Consider the following 10954-nt stretch of genomic DNA (forward strand, 5'->3'; position numbering starts at 1 on the left):
AAAAGAAACGACCAGAAATCTGATGCTGGAAGCTGGTCAGATATGAAAGTGAACTGGAGCAAGTGATCAGAGCATGTTTTTAACACAGACGCGTTTGTTTGGTTTGAATTTATTTGATTTTGTTGTTGACACACTCCGGTAACGCACCACTTTGCTCTTTGACAACCGCCAATAAACTATACTGTGACGTAGCGGCAGGTCACGTGCTGTGCGGGTCAGCTGACTGCCTTCTTCCGGGTCTTCTGATCGGTGTTTGCTGTGGTGTCTCCGCTGTGATCCAGGTAAACTCGCTTTTTCTGGCTGTTATCGATCACCGATCGCTCCGATGGCTTCCGTGTGCGGACAGAGCCGCCCGTTAAAGCGCAGTCACAGCGGAAAAGGCGCACTTTGTGCCGCAGTCAGTCGCACCGAAGCCGGTCTGGTTTGAAGCGGACAGATCCGGTAATGCCGTGAATTCATCAGCGGAGGAGAAAAAACGAACTCACGTTTAATGTGAGGGGCTCTCGGAAGTACAGGTGACAGGTGGGGTGGACATGTGCGAGGACAGAGACAGGTGGTGGTTAGAATCCCGGGCTCCACCATCCACGGGTGGAGACGAGCGGTACCGAAGGTTTGAAGAAGGTTGGAGATGGTGTAGTCGAGCTGAGGACGCTCCGATGGACACGAGTCCATAGAGGGACAGACGGCTACAGCCACCTGTCATCAAACAGGCCACGCCCCCAGTAATGCAAACTTTAAGCTTGCGATTTAAACAGCTTCGTCAGGTGCAGGTGCCCCACAGGAAATCACCTACAGAGACCAAAGTCTGTGGGGATGACAGTGCTGCCCCTGCTGGACGCCAGAGGAACTGCAGGTCTCAGCTGCTGGTTATAAAAGTTTTTTAAAAAGCGTAGGCGGGTTTGTCAGAAAGGGACCAGATGCAGGCGTGGACCGTCATCGTGGACCGTCATCGTGGACCGTCATCGCGTTCCTGCGTCGGTTTTTCGCCCTGTCAGATGATTTGTGCTGTTTCCTGTTGTTGCAGAGTCAGAACGCCATGAACGCCTCCGACAGCGATGAAGACATCTACAACGAAAGGTCGGCCTTGGTCCGGTCCGAGTCTCCCGCGCTCCCCTCCTACATACCGGACTCAGACCTCACGCCCCCCAATGGCACTCCAACCAAAAGGTTAAAGGTCAGTTTCCGTTCACTGAGTCTCTCCAGTGTTTCATTCCCACGTGTCCCGCTGCGCTGACGCCATGTGTTGCCCTCTGTTGGTGCAGGCGGGGATAAGCAGGAGGCCGGGGGCGGCCGCTGCAGACGGCGGCGGGTCAGATCCGGAGGTGGAAGCTGAGGAAGAAGAGCCGCTTAAGTATGGCGCCAAGCACGTCATCATGCTCTTCATCCCCGTCACCCTATGCATGGTCGTCGTGGTTGCCACCATCAAGTCTGTGAGCTTCTACATGGAGAAGACGGACCAGCAGCTGTAGGTCCTCGCTCCTGCCGCCACACGCCGCCACCTCCTCCCCTGTCAGCTAACTGTGATGTTTTTCTCCGCAGGATCTACACGCCGTTCACGGAGAACACCTCCTCCGTTGGCCGCCGCCTCCTCAACTCCGTCCTGAACACCATCATCATGATCAGCGTCATCGTGGTCATGACCATCTTCCTGGTCGTCCTGTACAAGTATCGCTGCTACAAGGTGAGCTCCTCCTCCTCCTCATATTCACCCGCCTCTCCTGTTGCTCACGTAGATGAAGGAGACGTCCGAGGTTTCTGCTGAGTGCAGACGTGCTGTGATGTCACATGTGATGTCATGCAGCCTGTTTTTAGTGGGAACGGAAAGCCGACCCCCCCCCAGAAAACTCCTCCTCCCCCCACTGCTGGTGAAACGTTTGTAACGCACTTTGAAAGAACGTTCATCCCGCTGACGTCCATATCAGGAAATGATGCGCGCCGTAAAACACTTGATGATGTAGTGAGCTCGCCGAGCGTTGCTGCTTGTCGTGTTACTGATTGACCCACCATCGCTTACTCCGTCTGCATGCTAGACTAGCGTTGCATTCGAGTACAGGAAGTGACACTTTGATGTGTTTGTTCAGTTCATCCACGGCTGGCTCATCCTGTCCTCCCTCATGCTGCTCTTCTGGTTCAGCTTCATGTACCTGGGGTGAGTCCTGTGATTGGATACTGCCGCCACAGCGTGATGCAGAACGTTTGTCACGGAGCGTCTCAACGCTCGTGTTGCTTTTTCCGATTTCCAGGGAGGTGTTTAGGACGTACAACCTGGCGATGGACTACCCGACGGTGGGCGTGATCATCTGGAACTTCGGGGCGGTGGGGATGATCTGCATCCACTGGAAGGGCCCGCTCCAGCTGCAGCAGGCCTACCTGATCCTCATCAGCGCCCTCATGGCCCTCGTCTTCATCAAATACCTGCCCGAGTGGTCGGCCTGGGTCATCCTGGGTGCCATCTCCGTCTACGGTGAGTGGAGGCTTCAGACCTGGGGGCGGGGGTCGTGGAGAGCTCCCTGGCGGCTCCAAGCGGCGGTGCTGCTCTGTTTTCCCATCATGCTTTGCTCAGGTTGTTTGTGCTGTTGCAGACCTGGTGGCCGTCCTCAGTCCTAAAGGTCCTCTCAGGATGTTGGTGGAAACGGCTCAGGAGCGTAACGAGCCCATCTTCCCCGCCCTCATCTACTCCTGTGAGTGCTTCCAGCAGCTGTTCTCGATCAATAACAGCTCTGCAGTTTATCTAATGTTTGTGATTGTTTCCTCCTCCGATCGTTATAAGAGGAATCTGAAGGTTTCAGGAACATGCGACTAAAGGTCAAACTTTCGAGGTCTTCTTCTGCTGACCTCCCGTCTGCAGCTCTGAGGTCTCGGAGCGCCCAGAGGAAGCGCCTCAGAGACGAGCTCGAAGGGAAACTCAGAAACAGAAAGTTGGTTTTTGGGAAGCACTTCCTGGAACCTTTCGATCTTTGCTAATAAGAAACTCGTAAATCAGCTGTTTAGACGTTCCCGTCGTGAAGCGCAAGTTCATGAGGGCTTCCTGGCCGTGACGCTGCCGTCACACAATAACTTCCGCTATAATGAAACCAGATTCAGACTCTGACGTTGAGCCGCTGCAGCGCTCTTACGTCCTGAGGCGATCACGATCCTCGGGTCGAATCTAAAACCGCAGCCCGATGACATCACCTTTCATTTTGTTCTGTGTTCAGCCGCCATGGTGTGGACGGTGGGGATGGCGAGCCCCAATGAGACTCAGCGCTCTGAACCAGGTCAGGTATCGCGCCCATAACATCTCCACATTTGTGTGTTCGTCCACAAAGCTAATACTGCTGCTCGGACGCCATTTTGTTTTTCAGATGAGGAGGTGGAGCAAAGCGACGGAAGGGCGGAGCCTCCCAGCAGACACTCCAGGTTGCTTCCAGAGGACGAGATGGAGGAGGACAGTGAGTCCGCCGTCGCTCAGGTGTCCGAGGTTAATGGCGTCTGCAATTCTCTGACGCGTCTCTGTTGTGTGTGCAGGAGGCGTGAAGCTAGGCCTCGGCGATTTCATCTTCTACAGCGTTCTGGTTGGAAAAGCCGCGGCGACCGGGGGCGACTGGAACACGACGCTCGCCTGCTTCGTTGCCATTCTTATCGTAAGTTTTACGTTTGACTCCCTGATATCTACGCCACAACAAACTCAGCGTCTACAGTCACACCAACCCGGATCAGGTGTACCAAGAATCTGACGTCGCCCGTCCACGATGCCAGGCGTGGGCTCGGGCTGGCGCAGGAATTACAGCTTCGTGGCCACAAAGAGGACACGTTAAAATATCCTTTGTGCGCAGACGTTAGATTCAACTTCAGAGTCTTAACTTTGATTTAGTAAGAGAAACGTCACAAGTGACGCAACAAAACTTTGGCATGTTCTGTGTTTTGGACAGACTTGCATTTAAACGCATTTACAGTAGGAAGCCGAGGTCGGGGGAGGCGGGGCTGTGAGGAGGGTCAGGTGACAGGATACACCTGAGCTGGGTCAGAGTAACAGCACACACCGACCGTAACCATATTTACTGAGACAGTTTTTTAGATGAAACCACGCCGACCACAGCCGCAGACAGGACAGAAAACAGGTAACCAGGGCGATGGGCGGGCGAGGGGCGCACACAACCCAGGACCTGAATGCACTGGTTCTCACTTACAACCAGTTCAATCAGTCGAGACTGATCCTTCGAGATCACAGCATTGAAGGATCTCGATGTCTCTAAAAAAGATCAATCCCGCGCTGACACAACGGCGCTCATCCACCACGGCGGCGTGTCCCGGCCCCGCCTCACAGCTCTGAGTTACAGCCTGTCTGCCCTCTGTCATCACACCATCCTCGATCACACTTAGGTGAGTTTAATGAAACATGAAAAGTAAAACGTTTCCACCTGAGATCAACAGGAGCCGACGTCAAACATGTAAAACTAATCGTATGAGCTGCGCAGGCCCTCGTCAGGCACGCAGGACTCCCTCACTTAAACCTGCACCTGTGCTCACCTGTGCCTCTGTCTCACCTGTGCCTCTGTCTCACCTGTGTCTCAGGGTCTGTGCCTCACTCTGCTGCTGCTGGCCATCTTTAAGAAGGCTCTGCCGGCGCTGCCCATCTCCATCACCTTCGGCCTCATCTTCTACTTCTCCACGGACTTCCTGGTTCAGCCCTTCATGGACAACCTGGCCGCTCACCAGTTTTACATCTGAGACAAAGCTCCGCCCACCTCACCCCCCTCTTCGTTATCTCGCTGGACTGCTGCCTTTTGTTGATGCAACGCACAAAGATTGTTTCCTGCGCTCGTCCTCAGACCACAGGAACTGATGTAAGAGTGTGTGGAAGGTGGGCGTGGCTGTTACCTGGTTGTTTCTGCTCAGGTTGTTTCTACGTCACCTGCTGACTGATATTTAAACCCTGTCTGTAGTCTCTGTCGTGTTGCTGAAGCCGTGATGGTGATGTCACCACCACTTTCTGTGATTGGCTGACGTTCCCGTCATTCTTCACTTAATTTAAGCTCATCGCTCTAACTTCAGGAAACAGGTGGGATGTCTGATTGGTTCATGTGACCTAATGAAACTTACCTGAGGGACGAGCTCACTTTGAGTGAAGCGCTTCAGGGCCATGACCTGAAACCCTGAGAGGCCGAATCTAAAAAGTGAAGTGTGAGGAGTCTGAAGCAGCTGCTGAGCGCTGTGATTGGGTATTTCCTGCTGACACACTTTTATCCAGAAGGATGTTTGTTATTCTTATTATTTTGTTATTTCATCTTTAATTAAGCAGGTAAACCTAAAGGAGACACGAGGTCTCGTTTTCAAGAGCGACAAAACTGGGAATGAAACAAAAGACGGGATTTAAATTTTGATCGAGAAGGGAAAAAAGGTTAAAAAATAAAAGTGCAAACTGGGTTTCCTGTCTTTGTATTTGAGTCGTTGGGGCTGCGTACGTCAGCGATGCTGCCTCACTGAAACATTTATAAACATTATAAACCTGAACATAGAACGAATTCATCATTAACAGCTGCAGCCGCGCTCGCAGCGTCACAGATGCCTGCAGCTTCAGTGTCAGAGGTCACACGTGGGTCTATTCTGACCTTTCATACAGGCAGGGATAGCTCAGTAGGTAGAGTGGTGGCCCCATGATCGGAAGGTCGGGGGTTCGACTCCACTGAACGGCTACCCTGAGGTACCCCTGAGCAAGGTACCGTCCCTACACGCTGCTCCACGGGCGCTGCACTGGCGGCTGCCCACTGCTTCACTGGGTGAATGGGTTAAATGCAGAGGAACTATTTCCCTATGGGGACTAACACGCACACTTTACTTTACTTTTCATTGGACAATCGAGTGAAGAGCCGTGAGCACAGCTGGAAACAGTAACGCTGACATAATTAGGCTGCTGTTAATGAAGCTGGAACTCTTCTGCTCGTTTCTAGCTCCGTGTTTTGATTCTCCCACAGCAGCTTTGCATGATTCCCAGTTCGTAATCATCCTTCTTTACCTGACACCGCACCTCAGTGCAGCCAGCCTGTCTGAAACGAGCCGTTTCAGGTGTTTACGCTGGCTCTTTTCTGATTGGCTGCTCTCGTAAACAAGTGCGTTGGGTTTCTCCCCTCTCAGTGACATCATCCAGATCCAGAGTGTAAAAAAACAGAGACACTGGGTGTTCAGAGCAGCCTGAGCTGAACAAGCTCATGGTTACTGTGAACGTCTTGTTAGGAGCCGATGGCGTGCACAAAGTGTTCTCACAGTTTCCCACTTGCTGTGCAGACAGGAAGCATACAGCTGGATGATTGTGCGTTTGTGGCAGCACTGCTCAGATTTTCAAACTGAAAACAAAATTTTCTCTTTTTTAACTGACTAATTATAACTTTAATATATTTATTTTAGCCGTTTTCTTTTTAATGTGTTTTCTGAACGCAAACAGAAACACTGAATTTTGGGCCTGGCGGGATGCCGTACAGAGACAGAGCAGGTGCTTTCTGGATGATTCCATGTTTAATAATCTGCTGTAGCTTCAACACTACCTGGGCGGGTCTTAAATGTTCCAGTTCTTTGTTTTTGTGCAATAAAGTTTATTATAATCTGGTTTGTTAGCCTTGTTTGGCTCCTGATTTTGGTTTCCTGTCGTGTATTCAGTGTTATCATTCTTACAATAAAAATTATTTTTCTTGTCAAACTGATTTCGTCTTTTAAAGCTTCCATTTAGTTCCAGATTATTTGTCTGGAAACTGCATTAAACAAATGTTCGCACCCATTTCCCCCTCAAACATCCAGAACATTCATATTTAAATCTCAGAACAGTTAAATCTCATATTTGAAAATAATTCTGTTTTTAAACGTACAAATTAAAGTTACAAATTCTTGAAAGCATTTTCCTCAAACTGCTGTGATCTTACGTCCCCTCCTCGCTCTTCATGAGGTTTTTATTCATCTTTTTTACCCCATTTAACAAATTTTTCTCTTTAAGTTTGAAAGAACTTTTCACTAGTAGCACAGAGCAAAATCAGCCTTTCAGAATAAAAGCCCAGAGGACAGTATGTTTTTCACATCCTTTATTTTTAATTAAAAAAAGAAAACAAACAGAAACGGGCTTCGACCAATGAGGCTCTTCAATTTCTCTCCTCAAACTGGGATTTGTTCTTCAGCAGGAACGCAGCCAGGTACTCGATGGGGTTCGGCGGTCTGAAAGAGGAAACAAACCTTCAGCGGAGGCATTTTAGGCAGAGTGAGACCAGAAAGTTCAACACATGAATTTTAACGAGTAAATATTTCCTGAATGAGACGACAGGACGAGCTCGCGCAGACTGCAGGTCACAGCGGCGCACGGAAGCACTTCTGGGAGTCTGAGTGGAAAACACATGGACGAGGTTCAACACGGCAAACACGTCGACCACGCTGCCGCCGCCGATCAGAGCGCCATTAAACAAGAAGCACCGAAGCTGTCGCCCAGCACGGAATTACAAACTATCCCTACTGCTGAGGATCTGCTTCCGTAGTTATGCTGCAATAGACGTAGGCTGCTGGGGATTCCCATGATGCACTGGGTGTTTCTTCTTCACTCACAATGTGTTAATAGACCTCTCCTGCTCTTGTTTGGGAGGACATGGTTTGAAATTTCAGAATCCAGCGAGGCGTTTGTTTCTTCTACACCGGAGCGCTGATCCAGGAAGCAACTCCAAACTTTGCTCCGCACTTCCTGAGCTCTTGAAACACTTATAGCCCCGCCCATCTGTACTCGTGCAGCAGGCTAATAGTACGTCAGTCTGTATGAATAAATGTTATTAACACAGCAGCTCACTCCAGTTCTGCTGCAGGTAGACATGTCCATGTTTCTGATTGGTCGCAAGCTGCCAACTCTGTTTGTGTGTGTGTGTACCTGTCCTTGGCGAGCACCGACAGCCCCTGCAGCAGGATCGGGACCACCGTCTGGTCCAGGTACGCCCGGGTCGGCAGCGCCTGCAGGTCCACTTTCTGCTTCGACATCTTCTCTGCGCTCGCCTTCTCGTTCTCCACCGTCCTCTGAGGAGCAGCAGAAAAGCATGCTGGGAGTTTGCGGCAGGCTTCACATCAAGCACAGGGCTGTGTGTGTCTGTGTGTGTTTTACCTGGATGTTGTCTGTCAGGCCATACTCTGCGTGTGGGTTTTCAGAAACCTGTAGGAGGATTTTAAACACTTTGATCAGAGAAACAGGTCACACGTGTGTGTTTGTGTGTGTTACTCACAGGTGTGTGTCCCTCCATGGACTGCTCCACCTCTGTGTGATCTGAAACACAAAGAAGAGCTGCTGAAAACTGTGCGTGCAGCTGCTGCACAGAGACACCATGAGCACCCCAACGATTCATTTATCAGTCCTGCTTGTATTTGATTCATAGGTGGTCAAATTCAATTAACACGTGACTGGTTTAACCATTTCAGCTCCACACAAATGGTTTCCCCTCTGTGCTGCCAGATAGACGAGCCTAAAGTGGCTGATTTTTCCATTAAGTTTGGCACAAACTAACTCACATCTATAACTGTATCGATGCTGACCCCGGCGGATTGATAAAAAAGCTCAGGAATAACAAACAGGTGCAAAAATACACCCGTTTAAATACAGAGAAGTGAAGAGTCGCAGAAATGGACATTTTCTGAATGGAGTTTGGCGTAGATGAACTTTAAACGGAACATCTTCAAGTCTGTTTGCGGAATTAACGCCGTCGAAGGAAAATCTCTGAACGTCTTTGTTTCCAGGAGGAAGCCAGTGGAGCAAAGAGCGGCTCAGCTCGTTTCTCCCGGGCTGTCTCCGTTATCGGCACCGAGCCTGCGCCGCGCTGCAGGCGGGCTAGCTTAGCCCCGCATTAACGCTTCTTTTCTGCCAAATTAACTTCTCCTGAAGCGGAAACCGACCTGCTGAGATTCAAAGCGACCATTAAACAACGAAATCAACCGGAATCACGGAGCAAAGAACCCGAATTACAACGAAAAACGCCATCAATGGCTAACAATCAACCTACCGTCCGCCATGTTTGTTGTGGATCCGGCGTACCAATGCTTCCGGTCTCCTCAGCGGCACTTCAAAATAAAATACCCTTTATTTATTCATAATTTGACACAATAAATTATACTGTTGGTTTTCTGTATCATTTATATAATTTCGTATATACAAAGAGCATAGAAGTAACTCAGGAAGAACGGTTGTCATAAAAAGAGAGCACAGACAAAATAAAACAAGGTTAATTTAATCATCTGAAGTAATTTGTAAAGCAGACACCGCTTCTGCTGTAACGAATATTATTTTCATCATGTCAAGAATATTTTCCCATAAAATATCCAAACTCAGCAAACTGCGGCTACGTTCACTCTGCAGGTCTTGATGCTCAATTCCGATTTTTTGATCAAATCCGATTTTTTTGTCTGCTCGTTAACACTACAAATAAAATGCGACAGCAAACGCGCTCTAGTGTGAACGCTCAAAGCGGCCGCATGCGCAAAAGAAGACGTCACACACAACGCGCTCTGTTTAGACCCAGAGCCAGTAGAGGTTTTAGATACGGGCGACACGGGCGGTTGCCCGGTGCGGCATCGTGTCGGGGGGCGGCATCACGGGCCTCGCCAAAAAATAAATAAATGCTCGTACTCATGCTGCCCCGACATCAGCCAGCGCATTTTGGGGATGTCACAGGCACCGATCGGTTTTCTGTCGCCCCTTTGCTGGGAGTAAGGGCGCCCTCCGTTTGCGAGCTGCGCCTGCTGCTGGCGGCACAGGGAGGAGAGGGCGGGGCGGCGGGGGAGTCTCTGACCGGCTGGAGCAGCGTCTAATAACCAACTCACAAAATAAAACAACATAAAAACAAACCAACAAACACGAAAACACCAGACATCATGATACAGAGCCCTCGGTGCGCCTGCGCGCTGCTGAAGTCAAAGTAAACTTTATTGTCATCTCCGCTACAGACAGTCCAGCATATAGAGACGAGACGAGACGACGAGGCTCCAGTTACAGCAGTGCAAGTAAACAAACAGTATGTATAAGAAGAGTAAGAAAATAAATCTACACTTTAGGACTCGGGGTAAAGGATCAATAACAATTTAAAATTTACAGTTTGATGATTTAAAGTCTCACACACAACCCGTCGAAAGGGGAGGGGCCAGCTGCTTCCAAATAGAGCACATTTCATTCATAATGTTGTAAATCCAAGCCCATCATGTATTCATGATTTGAATCCTGGGTTGTGTGAAATCCCAGAAATAAACCTTAGACAAAGTGAATCTGTGAACTGTGTGTTAGGTTATGTTGTGGTGATCCTCAGGTTGGGGGACTTGTGTTCATACTGGAGGGCAAAATGAAAACCAAGATGGACAAAAACAGTTCAAAGCCATCAGGAGGAGAAACGAGCAAAAGATGCAGGTAAGCAGATGTGTCACTGAATAATGGCAGGTCATGCTGAAACAATCAGAGTCAGAATACTTTATTAATCCCTGAGGAAATAATGTGGGTTACAGTTGCTCCAAGAAGAAATGGTAAAAATAGCAACAGTAACAGACTAATCTTTGAAAAATATAACATTTCTTATCACCTCTATGCCGATGATATACAGATTTATTTTCAATTAGATGATGACGACATTGCTCCTTCGTTGCACTGCTTCCTCGAGTGCATGAGAGAAGTCAGAGAATGGCTTTCAGACAACTCCCTTATCCTGAACGAAAAGAAAATGGAGATTGTGGTGTTTGGCAACCATATCCCTAGGGGCCTACCAGCTGATACCTTTGGTTCCTTTGCCACTTCTTTCTCTGACTCAGTTAGTGACCTAGGGGTTCTGCTGGACAGGTCTTTCAAATTTAACAAACAAGTGTCTTCAGTAATCAAATCTAGCTTCTACCAACTGCGCCTTATTGCCAAGGCTAAGCACTATGTCCCTCATAAAGATCTTGAAAAGCTCATTCATGCTTTTGTGACTTCTAGATTGGATTACTG

General features: G+C 49.2%; 2 protein-coding genes across 2 annotated transcripts; one reads left to right on the forward strand and one right to left on the reverse strand.

Moving 5' to 3' along the window:
- Positions 1–224: 224 nt before the first annotated feature.
- On the forward strand, positions 225–6628 carry psen2 (presenilin 2). The gene is made up of 11 exons (XM_085356500.1): positions 225–281; positions 1025–1174; positions 1263–1465; positions 1540–1681; positions 2082–2149; positions 2244–2464; positions 2583–2681; positions 3198–3257; positions 3345–3431; positions 3508–3623; positions 4555–6628. Exons 2-11 carry the CDS (start codon positions 1037–1039, stop codon positions 4708–4710), a joined length of 1290 nt encoding a protein of 429 aa, XP_085212626.1. The 5' UTR covers positions 225–281; positions 1025–1036; the 3' UTR covers positions 4711–6628.
- A 419-nt stretch (positions 6629–7047) lies between these two features.
- dpy30 (dpy-30 histone methyltransferase complex regulatory subunit) lies at positions 7048–9028 on the reverse strand. The gene is made up of 5 exons (XM_085356501.1): positions 8991–9028; positions 8220–8260; positions 8102–8149; positions 7874–8016; positions 7048–7179 (listed from the first exon to the last, which is right to left on the reverse strand). Exons 1-5 carry the CDS (start codon positions 8998–9000, stop codon positions 7107–7109), a joined length of 315 nt encoding a protein of 104 aa, XP_085212627.1. The 5' UTR covers positions 9001–9028; the 3' UTR covers positions 7048–7106.
- Positions 9029–10954: the final 1926 nt, after the last annotated feature.

The sequence above is a fragment of the Diplotaxodon limnothrissa genome, linkage group LG6, assembly GCF_057381915.1.
Source record: "Diplotaxodon limnothrissa isolate DT_005_m linkage group LG6, D_limnothrissa_male_GT1.1, whole genome shotgun sequence".
In the NCBI taxonomy this organism is placed as follows: Eukaryota; Metazoa; Chordata; class Actinopteri; order Cichliformes; family Cichlidae; genus Diplotaxodon; species Diplotaxodon limnothrissa.

What these genes read in the sequence shown, in the direction of transcription:
- psen2 (XM_085356500.1), top strand. Translation starts at nt 1,037, where the DNA reads ATGAACGCCTCCGACAGCGATGAAGACATCTACAACGAAAGGTCGGCC. An exon ending in TTCAGCTTCATGTACCTGGG is followed by an intron (nt 2,150 to 2,243) that starts GTGAGTCCTGTG and finishes TCCGATTTCCAG; the next exon opens with GGAGGTGTTTAGGACGTACA. An exon ending in GGACGAGATGGAGGAGGACA is followed by an intron (nt 3,432 to 3,507) that starts GTGAGTCCGCCG and finishes TTGTGTGTGCAG; the next exon opens with GAGGCGTGAAGCTAGGCCTC.
- dpy30 (XM_085356501.1), bottom strand. An exon ending in CCATGGAGGGACACACACCT is followed by an intron (nt 8,150 to 8,219) that starts GTGAGTAACACA and finishes ATCCTCCTACAG; the next exon opens with GTTTCTGAAAACCCACACGC. An exon ending in TCGGTGCTCGCCAAGGACAG is followed by an intron (nt 7,180 to 7,873) that starts GTACACACACAC and finishes TTCCTCTTTCAG; the next exon opens with ACCGCCGAACCCCATCGAGT.